We start from the raw sequence: 25,037 nt of genomic DNA, 5'->3' as shown, positions 1-25,037 counted from the left end.
AATAATATGTTTAGATACTGTTTACTTCTTGATAAATTATTGGAATAGGATGTTCGAATACTTGTTTACTTCTTGGTAAATTTTTAAATCCAATGGATTTTATGTAAGTATAGAACTGGACTCAAATACTGTTACTGTGTGTGAAGATATATGAACATAGTTTACAGTTGCATGGCTTATATCTAAAGTCCAGAAATATAAGGACAATTAAGTATACACACACACACACATGCATTTGGATTTTGGTGACTTAGGTTTGCCAATGTGGAAAAAATAGTAGCAAATTAAGTTCTCCTGTGAAAAAGTCATTACCTTATTTAAAATTCTGTGCCATTGGTTATCCTTGTCTTTTGTGAAAATTAGTGTTCCTGTTTATAATATTGACAAAACATCTATGCGGATGACATTTAAGAATTCTGAAAGTCCTAATATATGTAATATATATTCAGTTGCCTGAAGAGAAACATAAAGAATCCTTTCTTAATATTTTTTCCATTAATAATGGAAATTCGTTACCTGTACACATGAAGCCACTGTATATATTCACATTTTAATACTTTTTATATATTTCAGGGTGTTGATGATGCCTTCTATACATTAGTTCGAGAAATTCGAAAACATAAAGAAAAGATGAGCAAAGATGGTAAAAAGAAGAAAAAGAAGTCAAAGACAAAGTGTGTAATTATGTAAATACAATTTGTACTTTTTTCTTAAGGCATACTAGTACAAGTGGTAATTTTTGTACATTACACTAAATTATTAGCATTTGTTTTAGCATTACCTAATTTTTTTCCTGCTCCATGCAGACTGTTAGCTTTTACCTTAATTGCTTATTTTAAAATGACAGTGGAAGTTTTTTTTTCCTCTAAGTGCCAGTATTCCCAGAGTTTTGGTTTTTGAACTAGCAATGCCTGTGAAAAAGAAACTGAATACCTAAGATTTCTGTCTTGGGGTTTTTGGTGCATGCAGTTGATTACTTCTTATTTTTCTTACCAATTGTGAATGTTGGTGTGAAACAAATTAATGAAGCTTTTGAATCATCCCTATTCTGTGTTTTATCTAGTCACATAAATGGATTAATTACTAATTATAATTTCAGTTGAGACCTTCTAATTGGTTTTACTGAAACATTGAGGGAACACAAATTTATGGGCTTCCTGATGATGATTCTTCTAGGCATCATGTCCTATAGTTTGTCATCCCTGATGAATGTAAAGTTACACTGTTCACAAAGGTTTTGTCTCCTTTCCACTGCTATTAGTCATGGTCACTCTCCCCAAAATATTATATTTTTTCTATAAAAAGAAAAAAATGGAAAAAAATTACAAGGCAATGGAAACTATTATAAGGCCATTTCCTTTTCACATTAGATAAATTACTATAAAGACTCCTAATAGCTTTTCCTGTTAAGGCAGACCCAGTATGAAATGGGGATTATTATAGCAGCCATTTTGGGGCTATATTTACATGCTACTAAATTTTTATAATAATTGAAAAAATTTTAACATGTATAAAAAATTCTCATAGGAATTAAATGTAGTCTCCCTGTGTCAGATTGCTCTTTCATAGTATAACTTTAAATCTTTTCTTCAACTTGAGTCTTTGAAGATAGTTTTAATTCTGCTTGTGACATTAAAAGATTATTTGGGCCAGTTATAGCTTATTAGGTGTTGAAGAGACCTAGGTTGCAAGGCCAGGCCCTGTGTGAACCTTTGAGCTTTCATAGAGAGTTTCACAGCATGGACTGTGTCCCCACGGTCATCCAGTGTTGTCATGCATTGGTTGGTGAAAATGGGGAGGGACTAGGACAGTTTGGATAGCTCAACAAGATACAATCTCACTCTGTGGTGGTCCTGCTGACAAATCAAGAGCGTCGCTTTTGTTTCTTAAGAAAACAAACTCTTTTTCAAAAATTACTTTTAAATATGAACTCAAAAGTTGAGATTTTGGGGGGGTGGTGTGCCAAGACATTAATGTTTTTTTTAAACAATGAAGTGAAAAAGTTTTACAATCTCTAGGTTTGGCTAGTTCTCTTAACACTGGTTAAATTAACATTTCATAAACACTTTTCAAGTCTGATCCATATTTACGAATAATGCTTTAAAATAAATATTAATAAAAATCCTTTTGATAAATTTAAAATGTTACTTATTTTAAAATATATGAAGTGAGATGGCATGGTGAGGTGAAAGTATCACTGGACTAGGAAGAAGGTGACTTAGGTTCTAGATAGGTGTCTTTTAGGACTCTGATTTTGAGGACATCACTTACTATCCATTTCTTCATGTTAAAAGAAGTCATCTCAAACTCTTAGTTTTTTTTACAGCTATGTGATTTATATTCCGTTTACATAAGGATACACTTATTTGTCAAGCTCAGCACAATCTGTAACTTTTTAACCATGTTACACCATCTTCAGTGCCAATCTTGGGCAAAATTGTGCAAGAGGTAAAGTTTATATTTGAATATCCATTCTCGTTTTAGGACTCTCCTTCCATATTAGTGTCATCTTGCCTCCCTACCTTCCACATGCCCCATGACTTGATGCAGTTTTAATACTTCTGATTCCCCTAACCATAAGATTTACTGCTGCTGTGGATATCTCCATGAAGTTTTCCCATTAAGTCACATCAGAAATGCCCTACATCTTATTTCCTCAGGGCTCAAGAGAATCTGACAGATACCATAAAGGGATTTGACCTAATCACTAATTTTCAGGTGGTGGCTGATCCTTTGAACATCTCTTTGCTGCCCAATCCATTAGCGACAGTAGGATTTTTCAAACCTGGTATGAATAGACAGACCCCTATCCAGTGGAAGGAGAATTTAATAAAGATAGTGCTGAAAGAATTCCTTAGGTAATCTACAACTAGGACTACTCCTGGTAACAGTAATACATTCCATTGTTTTAGTAACCAGAAATCTTCGTGCAGTGAAAAATACTTTAATTCATGAAGCTTACTCTTTTTTTTTTTTGATGTCAGAGTCTCGCTCTTGTCACCTAGGCTGGAATGCAGTGGCGCCATCTCAGCTCACTGCAACCTCCATCTCCCAGGTTCAAGCGATTCTCGTGCCTCGGCCTCCTGAGTAGCTGGGATTACAGGCATGTGCCACCACGCTCGACTAATTTTTGTATTTTTAGGAGAGACGGGGTTTCACCCTATTGGCCAGGCTGGTCTCGAACTCCTGACCTCAAGTGATTCACCCGCCTTGGCCTCATAAACCTGTTTTGCAGAACTCATTTATTCAGCAAATATTTATTGAGTGCCTACCAGATGCCAGTCACCGCACAAGGCACTGGGTATATGGTATCCCCAAACAAGAGACATAATCCCGGTCCTTAGGTAGTGCTAGCGTGGTCTGTAATATCTTATTAAGGCATATGACCCAGAGATAACACGATGTGTGTTTTAGTTTTGCAAAGAAGGGGTTTGGTCTCTGTGCCAGCTCTATAATTGTTTTGCTATGACTCCAATGAAACTCTTTGATCGAGCTACTTTATGTAAATCACTTCATTGTTTTAAAGGAATAAACTTGATTATATTGTTTTTTTATTTGGCATAACTGTGATTCTTTTGGGACAATTACTTTACACATTAAGGTGTATGTCAGATATTCATATTGACCCAAATGTGTAATATTCCAGTTTTCTCTGCATAAGTGATTAAAATATACTTAAAAATTAATAGTTTTATCTGGGTACAAATAAACAGGTGCCTGAACTAGTTCACAGACAAGGAAACTTCTATGTAAAAATCAGTATGATTTCTGAATTGCTATGCTAAACTACAGATCTTTGGAACATTGTTTAGGCAGGGTGTTAACACTTACACAGTACCTCTTGTTTCTACACAGAGAAAGAAATGGCCATACTTCAGGAACTGCAGTGCTTATGAGGGGATATTTAGGCCTCTTGAATTTTTGATGTAGATGGGCATTTTTTTAAGGTAGTGGTAATTACCTTTATGTGAACTTTGAATGGTTTAACAAAAGATTTGTTTTTGTAGAGATTTTAAAGGGGGAGAATTCTAGAAATAAATGTTATCTAATTATTACAGCCTTAAAGATAAAAATCCTTTTTGAAGTTTAAAAAAAAAAAAAGCTAAATTACATAGTCTTAGGCATTAACATGTTTGTGGAAGAATATAGCAGACGTATATTGTATCATTTGAGTGAATATTCCCAAGTAGGCATTCTAGGCTCTATTTAACTGAGTCACACTGCATAGGAATTTAGAACCTAACTTTTATAGGTTATCAAAACCTGTCACCATTGCACAATTTTGTCCTAATACATACATAGAAACTTTGTGGGGCATGTTAAGTTACAGTTTGCACAAGTTCATCTCATTTGTATTCCATTGATTTTTTTTTTCTTCTAACCATTTTTTCTTCAAACAAACAGTATATAACTTTTTTTTAGGGGATTTTTTTTAGACAGTAAAAACTATCTGAAGATTTCCATTTGTCAAAAAGTAATGATTTCTTGATAATTATGTAGTAATGTTTTTTAGAACCCAGCAGTTACCTTAAAGCTGAATTTATATTTAGTAACTTCTGTGTTAATACTGGATAGCATGAATTCTGCATTGAGAAACTGAATAGCTGTCAAAATGAAAATTTCTTTCTAAAGATACTCACATGAGTTCTTGAAGAATAGTCATAACTAGATTAAGATCTGTGTTTTAGTTTAATAGTTTGAAGTGCCTGTTTGGGATAATGATAGGTAATTTAGATGAATTTAGGGGAAAAAAAAGTTATCTGCAGAAATGTTGAGGGCCCATCTGTCCCCCCACACCCCCACAGAGCTAACTGGGTTACAGTGTTTTATCCGAAAGTTTCCAATTCCACTGTCTTGTGTTTTCATGTTGAAAATACGTTTGCATTTTTCCTTTGAGTGCCAATTTCTTACTAGTACTATTTCTTAATGTAACATGTTTACCTGGAATGTATTTTAACTATTTTTGTATAGTGTAAACTGAAACATGCACATTTTGTACATTGTGCTTTCTTTTGTGGGACATATGCAGTGTGATCCAGTTGTTTTCCATCGTTTGGTTGCGCTGACCTAGGAATGTTGGTCATATCAAACATTAAAAATGACCACTCTTTTAATTGAAATTAACTTTTAAATGTTTATAGGAGTATGTGCTGTGAAGTGATCTAAAATTTGTAATATTTTTGTCATGAACTGTACTACTCCTAATTATTGTAATGTAATAAAAATAGTTACAGTGACTATGAGTGTGTATTTATTCATGGAATTTGAACTGTTTGTTTGCCCCGAAATGGATATGGAATACTTTATAAGCCATAGACACTATAGTATACCAGTGAATCCTTATGCAGCTTGTTAGAAGTATCCTTTATTTCTAAAAGGTGCTGTGGATATTAGGTAAAGGTGTGTTTGCTTAAACTTAAAACCATATTTAGAAGTAGATGCAAAACAAATCTGCCTTTATGACAAAAAAATAGGATAACATTATTTATTTCCTTTTATCAAAGAAGGTAATTGATACACAACAGGTGACTTGGTTTTAGGCCCAAAAGTAGCAGCAGCAACATTAATAATGGAAATAATTGAATAGTTATGTATGTAATGCCAGTCACCAGCAGGCTATTTCAAGGTCAGAAGTAATGACTCCATACATATTATGTCTATAACTACATTTAAATCATTACCAGGAACTGTTTGTTTTGTAGTGAACCTTGAGTATGTGCTGTTAACATACCAAACTGGGTGAAAAAATAAGGGATTCCTTTCAAAAGTTGAGAAGTGTGTAAGAAATTATTTTGCTTATTAAATGTTCAGTAAATGGCATTCTCTTGTCAGTAAAATGGAGAAATAAGCTAAAAATAATTGGCTAAGTCCTATTAAGTTAAGTTACAGGAGTAAGTATATTGTATTTTCATTCAAAATTGGGTGCTCATTAATTTATAATCGGTAGTATAGCTAAATTGCTATGTTTATATCAAAATCGAGCATAAAGTTGCTGATAATTTCTCCATATGAACAGAAGTTGAAACCTATTTATTTAGTTCAGTAGGGCAGCTCAGGGATTTTTTACACAACATGTGTTTCTTCCCATTTTAAGTTAGAATTATTTTACAACAGCTGGTATACATAAACAGCTGGCACTGATTGTCAGCTAAATTAAAGTAGTAATGATCAATTAGTTTTGTTGGTATCTGAATAATAGCGTTGTTTCATAGCTCTGTATTTCCTAAGGAAGTACAAGGCTTCTAGCTCTTTCATTACAAATTCGCCCTGTGCAATAAGTTCTTTGATCTTCTCTGGATTCTTCACATCTTTGTTTTTAAGGAAAATGTTCTTCAAACGCTTTTTAAAATAGTCTGCTCCTTTTGGATAGTCTCGTCCAAGATACAGCAGCTTCAAAAAGAAAGATTATATATTTCTAAACAATCCATGTCATAATAACATTTCTATAAAATTGGCAACGTAATTACTTACATTTTTATAAAGTTTTAGTACTTCTCCTCTTAAAGAATTGGCCATTTTCATTTATCATGTAAATTATCCACTTTTATGCATAACATACCTAAAGAAAGGAAAATGTTTTTGCAGTTAGTTGCATTGTAGTCTTAAAAAAATAAAGGTTATACACATTGAGAAAACGGTAAGCTTTTTTACATTCAATAAATATTTCTTGGTAACTTTTTCGTTCCACGTACTGGGATATAGTTATAAACACTTCCGATAAAATTACCTGCTGTCACTTAATTGACATTTTCCTATGGGAGACATAATAAGCAAAGACAATTGTGATTGTGAGAAGTCTTATGAAGGAAATAAGATGAGAGAGAAAGTGGATTGTCATCACAGATAGGTACGTGTACCTCCTTTTACTACAGTGGAATGAGTTAAACTAGATTTAAATCCCAGTTGCATAATGTACAGATTAATTAACCTTGCTGAGCCTGAGTTTTCCTTATCAACAAACGAGATTATCTTTACCCTGCTCTCAAGGCAAGGCCAGATCCACTTGAAGGACATTGAGCAGAAGCCTGATCAAATATTGATGGGTGCTTATCCAAAGGGAGGCTGAAAACTAGCAGAAACTGGGTGAGTTAAGCAGGTTGGAATAGTAGATGGGCAGTAAGACTGGTGGTGAAGAGGCCAAATCAACAACCTGTAAGAGGGTGTCCCTGAGGAACAGGCGAAATCATGCATCTTTATGTGTAATGTGTTAACTTTACTTTGTGGAGGAGGCTCCAAACTTAAAGGCATCATGACAGTCTAAACCTAGAAAATAATTCCCACTACCTGTTAGAGTTGAATAGTAAGCTCTTAACATTGCATCCTATCAGGTGGATGCAACTGAAATTTGTTCCATTGTGATTGATAATTTTGATTACCCAATTAACGTTGTATTTGCTAAGATTGTCCATTGTAAAATTATTTCTCCAAGGAACCTAGTCCTTTGAATGGAGAATAGCATTTAGAAACTATAATCTGGATGGAATGTTTTAGAAACCAAGGTCTGGGTGCTAAAAATGCTAATCACAATGGGACTGTCACTGTTCCCAGGTCCTCTAAGTGACAAAGCTGCAAGTGTATATACATATAGATTTAGGTGTTGTGTGTGTGTATGACTTTTATATTAATCTCCATATAATCTGCTACCTAACATTCAATTCCAATACTACAGGGTTTATTTTCATTTCCCCTCTTTACATAGGTTTAATACTCCTGCTGAACAATGAGAAGTCTGGTTCCCACTTGTCCTTAATAAATTTACTTTTTATAATCATCACCCCTTCTCTCATTATGTAATCAAATTCCTCTTGCTGTCACCATTCAGCACACACTCTCTACTCTCTGAGCTCTGCCACCTAATGCCAGAGTGCCACTGCCACCATCCCACATGCATGGTCTTCTCTTCCCCCTTTCCCCCAACCTACCCTTCTTGGGCTCAAGCAACTTACACTGCACCACTTCCTCCCTCCTGGATAAGGCTCACCTTTTGTTCCCATTCCAAAAACCTGTGCCACCATTTCCTTCACCCTAACAGGATGCCCTCCTCATCCCCTGCTAGGCTGCTGCTGTGCACAAGTCCCTACCCCCAGAGGCCCTCCTCACTGCATTTGGGCTCCAGTATCCCCTGTTGGGCTACTACCTTGCCAGCCTTTCTCTCGCCCCCACCTTCCCCAGATGCCTGCCTTGCTCAGCCCCATGTAATGACTTTTGGACTGAATTACTCTGAAGGGCAAGCAGGGAGCAACTTTTTTTTTTTTTTGAGACGGATTCTTGCTCTGTCCCCAAGCTGGAGTGCAGTGGTGCCATCCCAGCTCACTGCAACCTCCACCTCCCTGGTTCAAGCAATTCCCCGGCCTCAGCCTCCCAAGTAAGCTGGGACTACATGTGCGCGCCACCACGCCTGGCTAATTTTTTTTTTTTTTTTTTTGTATTTCGGTAGAGACGGGGTTTCACCATGTTGGCCGGGATGGTCTTGATCTCCTCACCTCGTGATCTACCCACCTTGGCCTCCCAAAGTGCTGGGATTTCAGGCGTGAGCCACCGTGCCCGGCCGCAACTTATATTTTTAAAATAGCCTTTTAGATCAGTTTTAAGGGTTATTTTATAGTTAACTAGCAGAAAATGTGGATTAAAATTACAGTACCATACTCAATTAAAAATAATGTGCTACATAATTTAAGTTCTCCTGTTACTTCTGTTTTAGTTCAACCCCGAAGTACAATAGTGTAGATTCTCATTGTGACCTCACCTGCCCCTTTAGGCATTTTGCAAAATTTACACCTTTTACAATTTGAAAGGCAGGGCGCCAGTGCCTTCACATATTTCATTTAATCTGAAATTTTTATACGTATTAGACATAGAAACTGCATAAAATATGAATGTACAAATTAAAGTAAAATATACATCTGGGTACCCATCATTCAAGTTATGAAACAAAATAAAAGTCTTAGAAGCCCCCATGTGCCCCTCTCCAATTGCTTCTCCTTCCCCATCTCTACCAAGATAGCCTCTAATGACTTCCTGCTTATTGTCTTTAGTTTTCCCAGCACTCATGAACATTGCCCTAAATATTTAATATTGGCAATTTGAGCAGCAAGCACGAATCTAGCAAGGAAAAGGGCAACAATGCTGCTGTTAATTAAAGCCCAACAGTCCTAGTCTGGCTTTACCTTCTCCAGGCTTTATGGATCCCTTCTAAAGAAGTTAATTTGCAACATCATGAGTGAATACTGGGCTCCTCACAACTGAAGCATGTGGAAAGATCAAAGTGTAGAATTGATACCTGATTTCTGGCCAATACATAGCAAAAGCGGGGAGGAGGAAGACTATTTTCTGCTTTAAGCTCACCAACGCCCAACATCAACAGGAATAGGTTGAAAAAGAAGGGTAAAAATGAGTGTCCTCAGTTGGTCCAGTCAGCACAGCACAGAAGAGAGCAGGAATTTCATTGCCACATGGTCAAGACAAGGCAAATACCAGTAAGAATCTGAGCCAGGCTTGCCTGGGCATAATGTCCTCAGGTTAAAAAGATGATACAATGGCAGCAGGGATCTTGGTGGTAACAGACATCAACGTGAGTCATGCTGCTTGACTCTGGACTGACTGCTCTCTACATCAAGAAGCACAACTGTCGTGCTGGAATCCTACTTGACCATGCTCCCAGAAATTCCTTTTGCCTATCCTCTATGTTGATTATCCCATTTTCTACATTACAAAGTGTTCCATTTCCTGGTTTTATTTTTGTTTCTGCGGAGCACATCCTAACTTCTTGAAAAGGGTACATGGAAGGTAAATGAGACCCTGGATGTCTAAAAATGGCTGGCTCCCTCTATTTGTTTGATAGCTTGTCTGAGTATAGAATTGAAAGCTGGAAATAATTTTCTTTTCAACATTTTGAAGTAGTTGCTCATCTGTTTGCTTTTACCATTGCTATTAAGTTCAAAGCAGTCCTGGTAAGTGATCCTCTGTATGTGTTGTATTTTTTCTCTCTCTCCCCAGAAACTTACAGAATCTTCTCCATGAAGATTTTGAAATGTTAGTGATGTGTTGACAATGGATTTACTTTTATCCATTGTGCTGGACACTCAGTTGGCCCTTGCAATCTGGACACTTGTTTCCTTCAATTTGGGAAAAAAATTTAAATCATTTCATTCATGATTTCCTCCCTCCCCCATTCTTTTTTCTCCCTTCCCGGAACTTTTATTATTTGGATGTTTGAACTTCTAAACACGTTCTCTTCCTTTTTTCTCTACTATTTTCCATTTGTCTTTTTTTTTTAAGCATGGAGTTTCGCTCTTATCACCCAGGCTGGAAAGCAATGGCATGATCTCAACTCACTGCAACCTCCGCCTCCTGGGTTCAAGCGATTCTCCTGCCTTAGCCTCCCAAGTAGATGGGATTACAGGCGCCTGCCACTAAGCATGGCTAATTTATGTATTTTTAGTAGAGATGGATTTTCACCATGTTGGCCAGGCTGGTCTCGAACTCCTGACCTGAGGTGATCCACCCTCCTTGGCTTCCCAAAGTGCTGGGATTACAGGTGTGAGCCTCTGCACCCGGTCTTTTATTCAGTTGTATGGGGGATTTTCTCATTTTCATCTTCCAAGTGTTCTATTGAGTTGTTCATTTCTGCTCTTCCTGGACAGTTAATTTTGACCACTCAGATTGCTCTCAGCATAGCTGGAGACTACTATAGAGATGTTAAAAATACTCAAAAATTATAATAGAGTAGCCTGGGAATGGGAGTAGGGGCTGGAGACCAAGAAGGAATCAAAGATGCATGAGGCAATCTTTGTGGATAATGGGTATATTTATTGTCTTGATTGTGCTGATGGCTTCATTGTGTGTGTGTATGTTGTGTGTGTATGTATGTATACATACGTGTATATATGTATATATAAAAATCTATATAGTTAGTATAGATACTATATAGTATATAGTATCTAGTTTTCCCACCACTTAGCCCTGTTCTTAGACTTTTGCTGGCATTTCTATTACTTGCAAAAATATATTAAAATATATATTGACAAACAGAGGTAGCCAGCCATTTTTAGTATCTAGTATACTATGGTATATATATCTACCATATACTACATAGTATGTACTACATAGTACATATATATTTATGTACTATATATATACTATATACTACATAGTACAGCATGTACTGTATGTACTATATGTACTACGTAGTACACATAGTACATGCTGTACTATGTAGTATACAGTAGATATATGTAGTATATAGTACATAGTAATTCCTTTTATTTTGTTTCTATGGAAACAAAAATATGTATACTATATATTATACTATATGTAGTATATACACTATATAGCACATATATATCTATAAATATGCATATATAGATGTGTATGTATATGAACCAAATTTATCGAATTATACTTTATAAGTGTAATTCAGTGTCAATTCTACTTCAGTAAAACTTAAAAAAATAATAGAAATGCCAGCCAAAGTCTAAGAACAGAGCTAAGGGATGCTGAAATAACACATGGAAGCAGAAATCCATCTAAACCACAAGGCTGCCAATTCGTGGGTAGGATAGGTGACTACCTGTTCTCAGTTGATGGCTACACAGAACTTGGGGTATGCCTCTCTGGGGAAGGAACCCTGGGAATATACACTTGAATCAATGAAAAAATCTGAAAGGCACTTGCCGCCAGCATAGCAGTGAAGCCATGACCTTTTCTTGCTGAAGGTCATACATTTACTGCTTTTCTGGCTCCTCTTTCCTCGGGGGGAAAAAAAAATCACACAGGAACCAACATTATTTCTACATTAATACTTGTTAAATTGTACTTACTACTAGTTAATGAGCTAATTCACATAACAAGCATACTACGTAGGCATTTTTTCTTTCCAAGTTCACTGATTCTTGCTTGCTTGAAATTTTCTGTTGTTTTACTTCAAATTGCTTTTCTGCTTGCTTTTGTCTCTTATCACTTCTGAGCTGTTTTACTTCAAATTGCTTTTCTGCTTGCTTTTGTCTCTATCACTTCTGAGCTTTCTTCCAAAGTCTGGTCATTCTTTTCTGTCTACTCTTATCACTGAAAAGACAAAAAAGCTTTTTAGATCTGTATATGTGGGTAAAGCATATAGACTCTGGGCTTCACTTAGGGTGCTCTGGGTGGGCCTTTACTGGGGAACCTCTGATGTCAGTATCTTGGATTGCTCCTCCTGGGCTGGTCAGTTCCTCAGAGTTGAGTCTTCCAGTCTTCTAAGGATTTGCCTACTAAACATTAAAAAGTGAAAGAGGAATGCAGGCCCTGCATCCAGCATTACGTATACCTAAATTCACTTAACTTTGTTTCCAGTGTGCTTCTCTAGAATGCCCGAGGATGCCCCAGTCCAGGGACTAGTAGTACTTTGTCCAGAAATAAACCTCTAGTCTTCTATGGGAGTAAGGGGGTAGAGTTACTTAGAGGTGTTTCTCAAATAGCTTTCATGTAGTCCACTTCCAATTTCAGGGCCCCTGTTTCAGTGCCTTTTGAGAATTTTGCAGAGTGAATTGGGTTTTCCTGGTGTGCTAAGTCACGTTCATTCACCTGTTTTCCAGCTTCTGAGTTTTATTGCTGTTATCTCCTGTGCCCATTTTTCCAATTTATTTTTATATCATTTTACTGTAGATTTAGTAGTTTTGGAAGGGAGTAAAATTAGATAAGGGTATTTAACCCACTATATTAACTACTTCATTTTTTAAACTTCCTTTTTTTTCTTTTGGCAGAGAGCCATTAGCAGTGTGAAATAATCTTACTAAGAATGATTCTTAGGCTGGGCATGGTGGCTTGTACCTGTAGTCTCAGCACTTTGGGAGGCCAGGGCTGGAGGATGGCTTGAGCTCAGGAGTTTTGAGACCAGCCTGGGCAACATAATGAGACCTTGTCTCTACTAAAAGTAAAAAAATATTAGCCAGGCATGGTGGCATGTGCCTGTAGTCTCAGCTATTTGAGAGGCTGAGGTGGGAGGATCGCTTGAGCCCAGGAGGTTGAGGCTGTAGTGAGCCGTGATTGTTCCACCACTCCAACCTGGGCAAAATTCATTTTGAGACCCTGTCTCAAAACAAAAAACACTTCTTGGGAACCATGTTCTTTAAACATAATTTAAAATTAAATCTACATAGATGTAATTCAAATTGCAAACTATAACCTGTTTAATGCTTAACAGCACAACTTCATTTAATTCACAATTTGTAACTTGTGAAAGCTTTTAGGGACCTGGCTTAAATTGTCCTTTTTAGTTGTTGGTCTTTTTACAAATTATGTATCATAAAACACTTGCCTAGCAAAAATGTAACTAGTGTGGCTATGGTAAATTTGTTCTTCTTTGATATGTTAACTTATATGAATTAATGCAGTTTATCTTTTTTTTTTTTTTTTGAGAGGGAGTCTTGCTTTGTTGACCCGGCTGGAGTGTAGTGGTGCGATCTTGGCTCACCGCAACCGCCTTCTTTCTCCCGGGTTCAAGCGATTCCCGTCTCAGCCTCCAGAGCAGCTGGGATTCCAGGTGCCAGCCACCACGCCTGGCTAATTTTTTGTATTATTTTAGTAGAGACGGGGTTTCACCGTGTTATCCAGGATGGTCTCGATCTCCAGACCTCGTGATCTGCCCACCTTGGCCTCTCAAAGTGCTGGGATTACAGACGTGAGCCACCACACCAGGCAATGCAGTTTATCTTTATGCAGTTGACCTCGAAGCATTTAGGTTTACTTTAGCCACTAAGAGAAATAGGTCTCCTTGGGTTCACAATGTAGTGAATAAACAATTTTGAGTTCAGCAGGGCCCTGAGGCTGCTCCTGAACTCTGCATGAAGTCATGGAGGTTACTGTTTTAAGTAGAGTCAGGAGTTAAGGACTAAGAGAAGCCCCCTATTATTCTGAAAACTTGGATGTGTGCGCTGGATGAGACAGCGGTTGCAGTCCCCCATTGATAGTTTTTCCCCCGTCATTCTAGGCTAAGGAGTTAAGACTAACTCCTTAGTTAGTCTTAACTAACTAGTCCAGTTCTAGGCTAATGGACAATTGTCATTTTACTGGGGGGTTATGTGGTGCCCAAAGTTGTTAATCATTCTTCCCCATGGGGTAGATACAGTGAGAGCTTCAGTAAAGCCTTTCCTCTAAAAGCCCACTATTTTAAGGTAACTTGGGATTACTGCACTATCTCCTTACCCCGATGAATCCTAATTTGAGTTGACTGAGGTGTTTTATCATTAAACATTAGTTTTACTGAAACTAATTTAAAAGGAAGCCTTAACTTTCATATCAAACAGCTATGGTAAACTGAATAAGAACTCTGTACGAAGTCGCTATTAAAACGTTTTTATCTTGCTACCAGGATATGGATGTAAAATGCTAATAACTATTACACAACCTATAATAGTTACAGGTTACGATAGGGATAATAACAATTTAACCCACAAAGACTAGCTTAGTCGTACTACTTATCTATGAATAATGCATGTAGTCAATAACACTGGAAGGGATCGAGCATTATAAACTTATAATTCAGAGATGAGAAATGGTGCCAGTAATTTAAAAGTATTTCAGGTCTCATAATGCTAAAACAGGGTGTAGGTATGCCCTACAATTATAGAGAATTCAGTCGGGCTTGAGGAGAACAGCCTCACTTAATTGTAGTTTTCCTGTCGGTGTAAGGTGCCAGCGTTTCTTCATGTGGGAGGAGACTGAAATTCTAAAGGTTGTGTGGTTAGTACAATTAGTCTGTGACCTCGGGAAACTAATGAGTCTTTGGGGCCTCAGCGATCTTCATGTTAAGGAATATTTTACCCAGGAATTGCTTCATTTTCAATTCTTGTTTAGGGCGCTCTTAGGAAAAAGGACGCGTACGCTGCACAGAAAGTAAACAACACAGAGAAGAATCCGAAGGTCATTAATCTTAAAATAACCAACCCTCTGGAGCCAACTTACTTCTCTCTTTAAATTGCCGAATGAGCCCCATCCCCCTGCTGGCTTAAACCGCAGTGGCCCAGGCCTCCCACCGGGTGTCCGCTGCATGAACCAGTCGCATGCCGGTTTCCTTCTCGAAACCCTCACAGAAAGACCCAACACACCCTAGGAAATAAACCGTCAACGTCAGGAGACGCTCAGAACCCTCTTCCCACACCCGGTGGTCCTCGCCCAGAGCATATTTCGCCTCCAGACCCCAGGATCCGGGAAACGGAACAAAACTCCCCGGCGGCAGCACTTACGCACTTTCCGGCACGCCGGAGCCGCAAAAGCCTCGACCGCTTCGACTCTTCTGTCCGTCTGCTGCGAAGCGGGGTGGGGTTGGGGGAGGTGGGCAACCTGTCAGTAAAGGGGGCGGGGCGCCGGCCGGAAGAGCTTCCGGGCGGCTGCGCTTTTTTCCTGGAGCGCAAGTGGGCGGGGCCTGTCGTCCGGACAACCCGGGAGCGTTTGTGCGCACAATTTCTGCTCCGACTCTGTGGACTACTGCGGTGGAGCTTGACTCCTAATGGTGAGCAAGGCAAATGAGGCAGGCAGGTAGAAGGGCGACCACTGATTCTGCTTCACCAGTGTTAAATAATGTAATCAAGAGCCGGTCATATTTTACAGCGAAACGGGTCGGTTTGGGAAATAACTCATACCTCGGGGTGGGTCGGCCCTCTTCTCAGCAATGGCTTTCCTTACCTGGATCGGGCGGACAGGTAGGAGTCCCAAACCAGTTTCTGCAAACGGGAGATGGTCAAAGCTGTCACACGGTATCCTGATCTCGAATGTTGCTAAGCTTGAAAATTGGTCCCAACCTAGTAACTTTCAGTAGTGATAGACGTTCCCACTAAATTTTGTTATTGCAACTTGGCGGAAATGTTTTAGTACCTCTCCAGCAGTTAATTAAAAGCTAATGCAATTTACTCTGCTTTGAAAAAATATTTTATGTCGTCTTTTATGGGAATATGAATTGTTTTGTGATTCAAGGTACTCATCCTGCATTAGTTAAATATGATAAAGCTTCTCGTTTTGTTTTTCTGCACTCCTCAACTGCCATGTTTTCAGCAAGGAGACAGGCCAACATGTAGCTATGAGAGTATCTCTGTCTGATTTTCTTAAACGTGGTTTCCATCAAGATATTTTCTATAATTAAAACGAGAGGAAGTGGAGAATGTAATTACTTATTTAATTCATTAATTAAGGGAAAATGTGGAGTGCATTCTTTGTACTTGGCACTGGGCTAGAAGCCAAGAATACCAAGAAGAACATGACGACAACTCTGCTTATAGGATACAGATTAAACAAATTAATTACAATACAGCTTTACAACTGTAACAATTGAAGTATCTAAAATGGGGTAACACAAGTTGGAAATGATGAAATTTCAGTGAGGGGAAACAAGGGAAAGAGAGTAGTGCTTTTCAACCCGTTTTAAAGTATAAGTACGAGTTTTCCACAAATGGTGGGAAGAAATAGGGAGTGGAGGCCTGGCGCGGTGGCTCACCCCTGTAGTCCCAGCACTTTGGGAGGCCGAGGCGGGCAGATCACGATGTCAGGAGTTCGAGACCAGCCTAGCTAACATGGTGAAACCCCGTCTCTACTAAAAATACAAAAATTAGCCGGGCGTGGTGGCGCGCGCCTGTAATTCCAGCTACTCAGGAGGCTGAAGCAGGAGAATGGCTTGAACCTGGGAGGCGGAGGTTGCAGTGAGCCGAGATTGTGCCACTGCACTCCAGCCTGGGTGACAGAGCGAGACTCCGTCTCAAAAAAAAAAAAAAAAGAAAAAAAGAAATAGGGAGTGGAGAGCATTCCTGGTGGAATGCAAATGGACCTTAAGTCAATTTACAATTGCTAATAAATTGGGAGAACAGTAACCACTTACTTGTTACCTTCGAATTTGTTACCTGAGTTTCTTCTTCTTCTTAGATCCTTCTCCCAGTGTTTCTCAAAGTGTGGCCCATGGAACATTTATTTCTAATGCACCCGGAGTACTTGTTAAAAATGCAGATTCCAGGAACCCACTCAACTCCAAATCTACTGTATTAGTTTCCTAAGTCTGCCAAGTAAGGAATTGCCACAAACTGAGTGCTTAAAGAAAAGAAATTTATTGTCTGGTAGTTCTGGAGACTAGAAGTCCAAGATCAAAGTATCAGCAGGTCTGTGATACCTCTGAGGGCCTTAGGGAGAGATCTGTTCAGACCTTTCCTGGCTTCTAGTAGTTTCTTGGTTTGTGGCAACAAAACTTCATTCTTCACATGGCATTCTCCATCTGAGTATATATATCCAAGTTTCCTTTTTTAAAAATTATTATTATATAAGGACACAAATCATATTGGATTAGGGGCCCACCCTATTCAGTATGGCTTCATCTTAATTTAACTAATAAAATCAGCAATAACCCTATCTCCAATTAGATCAAATTCTGAAGTACTGGGGATCAGAATTTCAACATATGAATTTTTTTCTTTTTTTTTTTTTTTGAGACTGTCTCGCTTTGTCACCTAGGCTGGAGTGCAGTGTCACCATCATGGCCTACCGAAGCCTCAGCCTCCCTGGTTCAAGCAATCTTCCCAACTCAGCCTCCTGAATAGCTGAGAGTACAAGGCACGTGCCACCACACCCAGCTAATTTTTAAATTTTTTTAGAGACAGGGTCTTGCTTTGTTGCCCAGGCTGCCCTCAAACTCCTGGGCTCAAGTGATTCTCCCACTATGACCTCCAAAATACTGGGATTACAGGAGTAAGCCAGTGCACCCAGCCAACATATGATTTTTTTTTTTTTTTTTTTTTTGAGGCAGAGTTTCGCTCTGTTGTCCAGGCTGAAGTGCAATGGCGAAATCTCGGCTTACTGCAACCTCTGCCTCCCGGGTTCAAGTGATTCTCCTTCAAGCGATTCTCCTGCCTCAGCCTCCCGAGTAGCTGGGATTACAGGTGCATGCCACCACGCCCAGCTAATTTTTGTATTTTTAGTAGAAACGAGGTTTCACCATGTTGGCCAGGCTGGTCTTGACCTCAGGTGATCCCCCTGCCTCGGCCTCCCAAAGTGCTGGGATTAACAGCCGTGAGCTACCGCACCCGGACAACATATAATTTTTTGAGCGATACAATTAAGCCCATAACATCTACTGAACCACAATGTAGGAACAGAAGTGAGTATACACACGTTTAGTCCATAAATATGCATTTCTAACAAGCTTCCCGTATGATTCTTATGCCCTCTGAACTTTGAGTACTACTTCACTACATAGTGGCTATTATGACATATAGGAGAAATGAAGATATGTACTTACCCCAAACCTGATTTATATTAAAAGCACAAGTGAGAAGTGACAATTTGCCCCTCTTTAAAATATGGCTAATTGAGAACTGGAGCAATGCTATTTACATATTCAGCTGTTTAGTACTTATTTCACGATGGAAGTATGTTAACTATTAATTGATAGAAGCTATGATAAAAATAGAATCTATTTGTAAAAATTATATGGCAGCAAAGTCTCTACTTTTCTATCTCCAGTGCCTCAGATTGCCTTGTGTGTAAATCATTAATTAATATCTGCTGAGTGAATTAGTGTAATATATGCACTCTTCAAGAAGATGGAATCTACTGATGTGTGTTAAACTTCAGTTTTATACAGTATAATCTTATGGGTTGAACTAATATTTCCCATGTATAACTCTTCAAATATGTAAAGTGTCTTATGTTCACATGATCTCCTACAAATTCCTTACCAGAAATCTGATAAACACATGAGCCTAATCAGGAAAGTATAAGTGATATTATTGTAAATGTGAATCTTTTTTGAAATCCTGTGCTTTCCAAAATAATTTCCAGAAAAGAATAGGTCTGCCTTAAAACACATTGCTGAATAGAATCTTCATTTTTTCATAGCTTTGCCTGCTTTCTTTCTTTCTTTATTTATTTATTTATTTTATTTATTTTATTTTATTTTTTGAGTCTTGCTCTGTCACCCAGGCTGGAGTGCAATGGTGCGATGTTGGCTCACTGCAGCCTCCACCTCCCGGGTTCAAGCGACTCTCCTGCCTCAGCCTCCCGAGTAGCTGGGACTACAGGCACATGCCACCATGCCCGGCCAATTTTCTGTATTTTTAGTAGAGACGGGGTTTCACCATGTTAGCCAGGATGGCCTCCATCTCCTGACCCCATGATCTACCTTCCTCAGCCTCCCAAAGTGCTGGGATTACAGGTGTGAGCCACCACACCCAGCCGCCTGTTTTATTTATTTATTCATTTTTTGGAAATGGGGTCTCGCTTTGCTGCCCAGGCTGAGTGTCATGGCTTGCTGCAGCCTTGACCTCCTGGGCTCAAGTGATCTTCCCACCTCAGCCTCCCAAGTAGCTGGGACCACACGCATGTGCTTGGCTAATTTTTAAAATTTTTTGTAGAGACGAGGTCTTCCTGTGTTGCCCGGGCTGACCTTGAACTCTTGGGTTCAGGTGATCCTCCCGCCTTGGCCTCCCCGAGTGCTATTACAGGAGTGAGCCACCGTGTGAGGCTGCTTTGCGTGCTTTAAGTAACTGATTCCCTTTCTATAAAAATCATCAATCTAACTTTACGGAAAGGTTATTTCTTTATGAGATCATTCCCACACTTGCAAATTTGACATTAGTGCCAATAATTGGTCAATGATTTATGGTTCTTTGAACCCTTTAAACTAGTGCCTTCTTGACTAGTACTCTGTTTAGTAACAGGGCATTTCATTAAACATGGATCATTGATTGTCCTAAGAAACAGTATAAAATCTACACACAAAAAAATGGTTCAGTAGATGAACTTAGTTTTCCTATACTTATTTGTAGTTTTGTCTGAACTCTTTTTAAAAAAGCATTTTATTTTGGGATAATTTTAGATTCGCAAGGAAATTTACAAAGATGGTACAGAGAGTTCCCTTATGCCCTTTACCAAGCTTCTTCTAATTTAAACATCTTACATAATCATGATACTTTTGTATCTCTTTAAAATTGATCAATTCTTTTGTTTTCCAACTTTTAGGGTCCCAAAGCAAAAAAGGTACGTAGAATTTTTTTCAAAATAGATAGTTGTATAATCACTTACAGTGTATGAACAGAATATTTACAGAATTATAAAATATTTTTATAGTTTTAGTTTGTAGAGTTTACTAAGCTTACTTTTTAGACATTAATGCGGTTTAAATCATGGAATAATCCTTTACAACAATAGAACGCATTTCAAATTTGACATGAGAGTTCTAATTTCACAAATACTTTTAAAAATAGCTTTTAATTTTTACTTGTGTCTAGATTTGAGGCTTTTTGTTAATTCTGCTCTAGAAAATGTTGGATTAGGAACCCCTTTTGCTTCACTCCAGATACATATGTAAAATTTTAATTATAAAATGTTCTATGCCTTTAAAGTGAAGTCTAAGGTAATACAACTTTAAATGGGTTGCATGGTAACACATACTTGGTGGGTTTTTTTGTACTGTTTAGAAATTTGAGTTCAATAAACAATGTACCATTCTATATGTCCAGAATGCCTTTTTCTCTCTTCTTTATTTTGTAGATTTATACTTTAAATTAGAGTTTATAATCTATTGGCTGGCAGTCCAAATTTACCCTACAGACATATTTTGTTTGACCTTAGAAGTGTTTTTTTTTTTTTAAATCCGTTGCCAACCTATTTTTATGCAACAATCTGATTTCCATCTATTCTTAAGAAATTGGAAACCTGATAACATTGGTTCTAAATAGTCCTGTAAGGCAACAATTGGCTGGGCTGAATAACAGCTACCCCTTTTAGGAATGCATAAAATCTTTGATTTGCCATAGTCTTGACCATAACCAAACCTCTTACTTTATTTACCTGCTTGGTCCCAACAGGGATTTGGGTCTGGAATGCCTGCTTTAAGGCATATCTCAAATGTCACTTCTCTGTCAATTTTCCCATTGTTCTCTGTTACAGATCAATTATACTCTGTATTTTCTTGGTTTTGTTTTGTTTTGTATTTTAGAGACAGGATCTCTCTGTCACCCAGGCTGGAGTGCAGTGGCATGGTCTTGGCTTACTGCAACTTCCGCCTTCTGGGTTCAAGCAATTCTCCCACCTCAGCCTCTTGATTAGCTGGGATTACAGGCGCGCGCCACCATGCCTGGCTAATTTTTGTATTTTTTGGTAGAGACAGGGTTTCACTTTGTTGGCCAGGCTGGTCTCGAACTCTTGACCTCAAGTAATCTGCCAGCCTCAGCCTCCCAGAGTGCTAGGATTACAGGCGTGAGTCACTGTGCCCGGCTTATACTCTATGTTTTCATAGCACATGCATTCGTGCATACCTCAGTTATAACCCTTCTATCATTTTATTGTGATTATTTATAATGGTGAGCTTTTCATGGTCAGGAGCGTCTCATATTTTTACATCCGTAATGTTTAGCACAGTGCCTGACAGATAGCAGAAATTCAATCAATATTTGTTGAATGAATATGCGAAACCCCATTTAATCTACCACCCTTAAAAACACTTGGGCTCTTTCCAGGAAATGTTTATATACAGTGTATTCAGTATTTATACAGTTAAACATTTCTTCAAGAAATACCATTGAGTGCCTTCTTTGTTTGCTTCTGTCAGTCACTTGGACCCATGACCAACCCGATATTCTTTTAGAAACTGTGGATATAACTGAACAAATTTATGAAGGCTCTGGAAGCATTCTTACGGGGGAAGCATTCTGGAGGGCCTGTGTGTCTCTATAGTAATTCATTGATTTGTGTGGACATTCATTTTGTGCTTTAGACTGTGAAATCTTAGAGGCATCATTTTAAATCTGAAAACTCATTGTTTTAAATTACCTTGGTGCTTTCATGATATACATGGGTGGGCTGTTACGTTGATAGTATTGTTTCTCTGAAAGAATGGTGAGATTCTTCCTATGAAATTTGAAACCAAACCCAGAGAAGAAATCGCTTACTTTTTTTTTTTTTTTTTTTTTTTTTTGAGACAGAGTCTTGCTCTGTTGCCCAGGCTGGAGTGCAGTGGTGCAATCTTGGCTTACTGCAACCTCCGCCTCCCGGGTTCAAGTAAAGAAATCACTTACTTTTTAATTATTTCACTTTTAAATATTGCAGTTTGGAGATGAGGTGTTCTATAAAGGGAATTTACAGTGTAGGTAGGAAAACGTTGAAGGATATATTTTATACTTTCTGGCTTTTTAAAGTTTTCTTAAGGGAAAATTAATAAACACACATGGTACAAAGTTAAAATAGCATTAAAAAATTGAAACTTTTCTTCCACCTGAGACATTTGATCTACCTTCCTGGAACCACTGTACATCTTTTCATAAATTTTCTAAACATTAAAGGGCACACGTACATACACACACACAGACCCCTTTTCTCCCTGCATATGGGAGCATTCTGCCCCTTCTATTTTTCACTTAATAATATTTTATTAATTATAGGACACTCATCTTTTTACATTTTAACATTACTGAAATTGAGATGTGTCTTATAATAGTATCTTACAGTCATTGTAGTCCTGGATTGACATCCACTTCTTCAACAGAAGATGTTTGTTTCTGTCTGTCAGTTGGGCTTTTTACCAGTCTGGTACTACTTAAATTCTATGCTTGAGGGTTTTGGACCACACCAATGGTATGAGTCAGACTGCAAATCCACATGAACTGGCTTGTGGTTTAAATTCTCAGGAATTTCTTTTTCTTCCTTCTACCAGTGTCAGAGTTGAGATATGCAAGCCTTTTTTTTTTTTTTTTTTGCTCTGCATTACTGTGTTGTGGGATTGTTTGTCTTTCCCTATATCCAGTAATATACAGGTGTCGCCTTTAACTGCCATCTTAGGCATCATTTCCTTTTTTGGGACATAATAAATACATCTTACATCTGATGACATCTTAGGTTCAATGGAGTAAGTATACCTTGGGGACCTTTTTGTTTTGGCGTATTGAAATTACGTCACTCTTTTTCATGGCTGCATCGTATCTCATTGAAAGTATGCTACATGATTTATATGTTGGCCCTATTTTTTGCTATCACAATCAAGGCAGGAATGAAGAACCTTATATATACGTTCTTGCAAACATGGAAGAATATTTATTTCATTGATTTAGCAGTGTTCAAGGCATTAAGTGAACAGCCGCAAGACCAAGTTCCTGCCTTCATGAGGCTTACATTCAACTTGAGGGTGGGAAGTGAGACAGGAATATAAATAATATAATTTCAGGTAGCTTTTAATACATAGAAACTAAGAGGTCATGAAAAAATGTGGGGTAGGGCTAATGATGATGCTATTTCATATAATATGATTAAGGAAGTAAAATTTAAGAAGAGACCTGGGTGAAGCAAGGGAATAGGTTAGTAATTACCTGGGGGAATGAGTATCCTAAGGAGGAGAAACAGACATAGTTTAGAATGACCTTGGTGAAATGCCAGTGTGGTTAGAACAGACTGAGTGAGGTAGAAAGTGAAAGATAAAAACACGGCATGGAGACCGTGGTTAATGAGGAGCCGGTTTGTAGTTCATGGCCAAGTAAGCCATGGTAAAGTATTTGGGTTTTATTGTGAGTGTGATGGGCAGCCTGGGAAAGTTGTAAACAGAAAAGTGGCATGATCTGATTTACATTTTTAAAGGATCACTTTGATTGCCATGTGGAAAATTCACTGTAGGGGGACACAAGGGTAAAAGTAGGAGTCCCCTTTAGGAATCCATTACAGCAGTCTGGGTTAGAAGTCTTCAAACAGAGAAGTAAAGCATACTCTGACAGGTGTACAAAGGTTTTCTAAGGATACAAGGACACAGTCTTATGGAAATCAATCTTCAGATGATTGACTTCCATGTTTACCTTTTCCTGAGAAAATGTAGTCATACATTAAAAAAAAAACCCTGCCTTTTTACCATTGCATCCTCCTCTGTCACAATCACCCTTCTTACAAAGTAAAGCTTATCTGTTCTCTACTCCCATTCTCACTGTGATTCTTTGCCCTTGGGCCTGGGATGTGAAACCTTTAGACAATTCAAAACATTGATGTTGGCAAAGCTAACATCAGACACTAAGGACTTCCTGTTTTTGTCTGCCTTACCTGTCTTTTTGGAAGTGGTGAAATGTGTCATTAGAAGTATTGAGATATTGTGAATTTATACATATGGTAGTGTGAAGTGGTGATCATTTTTGTTTAGTTACATTGCCCATGAGATTATTATCAGATTATGGTACCAAAGAGTGTATCAAGTTACATTGTGAGAGATTTTTTGGTATTATCATTTGATAATAATCAATGTTTTGGTACCAGTCTACAAAGATAATATAATTAATTTTTTAATGAAGAAAGATTAGTGTATTAGTAAAAATGTGAGTGCAATATTTTTACGCAGATTTCAAAGTTGCCTTTTGAAACTTCACATAATTTAAATTAGTATTGTTCATTGCAAAAGTTAGAAAATTGTGTAAGACTATAGAAAAGGTTATGATACCTGATGTACGTTCAAAAACCCATCACTGCATTTATATTAATATATTTTTATCAGAAACCACTGTACTTCACAGAATACATGAAATACAGAAAACAGTGATTAGACTATGAGAAGAATTGCCTTACAAATTGATGAATACATAGATGATTCCAGTTAGACTCAGTTAATAATTTATGACTTTTCTTCCAGTGAAGAAAATGGCATTATTAATACAAATTTGATGTTCAAATTACTGTTTAGGAATACAACTGTGAAGAGATTTTACAAAACTTTTCATACTTTATTTGAATTGATTGTATTTTATTTGATTGAAATCATGCTCAACTACCCCCAGGAATGGGACTGTAATGAATGGGCAAAAGGGGGGTGCTTATTGCTATAGTCTGTACTTTAAATTCTATTTTCATTTAGGAACACTGTCATCACAAACAGGCTTCAGTTACCAAAGATTGAGTCCTGGTTTTTATGGAGCATTCAGTGCTGACACTAAAATATAAATGGTATTAAGTTCAGGACATTAAAATTGCATCTTTTAAAAACAATATATGAGGGAATTAAATCAATTTACATCTGGCTCATAATCAAAAATGAGATAGGTTGCCATGAAGATGCATATCAA

General features: G+C 37.9%; 3 protein-coding genes across 23 annotated transcripts in view; 2 read left to right on the top strand and 1 right to left on the bottom strand.

Moving 5' to 3' along the window:
- KRAS (KRAS proto-oncogene, GTPase) overlaps positions 1 to 5,237 on the top strand; it is a 45,048-nt gene extending 39,811 nt beyond the window's left edge. For 3 of the 5 annotated variants that reach the window (XM_054443149.2, XM_063672528.1, XM_054443148.2), the window contains one exon: positions 574 to 5,237. In XM_054443149.2, coding sequence (XP_054299124.1) covers positions 574 to 690 — 117 coding nt within the window. In that variant the 3' untranslated portion in view covers positions 691 to 5,237. The remainder of the gene's footprint in view (positions 1 to 573) is intronic. The other 2 variants (XM_054443150.2, XM_054443146.2) reach the window with 1 other exon arrangement.
- Positions 5,238 to 5,471: 234 nt separating this feature from the next.
- ETFRF1 (electron transfer flavoprotein regulatory factor 1) lies at positions 5,472 to 15,355 on the bottom strand. Of its 7 annotated transcripts, none has more exons than XM_054443154.2 (5): positions 15,222 to 15,338; positions 14,941 to 15,084; positions 11,820 to 12,063; positions 6,472 to 6,559; positions 5,472 to 6,390 (listed from the first exon to the last, which is right to left on the bottom strand). In XM_054443154.2, exons 4-5 carry the CDS (start codon positions 6,520 to 6,522, stop codon positions 6,169 to 6,171), a joined length of 273 nt encoding a protein of 90 aa, XP_054299129.1. In that variant the 5' UTR covers positions 6,523 to 6,559; positions 11,820 to 12,063; positions 14,941 to 15,084; positions 15,222 to 15,338; the 3' UTR covers positions 5,472 to 6,168. The 7 variants fall into 7 exon arrangements, with proteins under 7 accessions (XP_054299129.1, XP_054299132.1, XP_054299130.1 ...); XM_054443157.2 differs by having other exon boundaries at positions 15,226 to 15,275; XM_054443155.2 differs by lacking the exon at positions 14,941 to 15,084 and having other exon boundaries at positions 15,222 to 15,352.
- The window catches only part of DNAI7 (dynein axonemal intermediate chain 7), a 94,067-nt gene continuing 84,361 nt past the window's right edge, over positions 15,332 to 25,037 (top strand). Inside the window, exons 1-2 of one of the 11 annotated variants that reach the window (XM_054443139.2) lie at positions 15,385 to 15,677; positions 19,972 to 19,989. In XM_054443139.2, the coding sequence (XP_054299114.1) occupies positions 15,501 to 15,677; positions 19,972 to 19,989 (195 nt within the window). In that variant the 5' untranslated portion in view covers positions 15,385 to 15,500. Of the gene's footprint in view, positions 15,678 to 19,971; positions 19,990 to 25,037 lie in introns of those variants that run through there. The other 10 variants (XM_054443137.2, XM_054443133.2, XM_054443135.2 and 7 more) reach the window with 10 other exon arrangements.

This window comes from Pongo pygmaeus, chromosome 10 (genome assembly GCF_028885625.2).
Source record: "Pongo pygmaeus isolate AG05252 chromosome 10, NHGRI_mPonPyg2-v2.0_pri, whole genome shotgun sequence".
Classification (NCBI taxonomy): Eukaryota; Metazoa; Chordata; class Mammalia; order Primates; family Hominidae; genus Pongo; species Pongo pygmaeus.
The sequence above is the reverse complement of the archived record's forward strand: the minus strand, read 5'-3'. Positions and strand labels throughout refer to the sequence as shown.

Coding starts and splice junctions, on each gene's coding strand:
- ETFRF1 (XM_054443152.2), bottom strand. CDS start 6,522: ATGAAAATGGCCAATTCTTTAAGAGGAGAAGTACTAAAACTTTATAAA. Junction 6,391..6,471: donor TACTAAAACTTTATAAAAAT/GTAAGTAATTAC, acceptor TTCTTTTTGAAG/CTGCTGTATCTTGGACGAGA.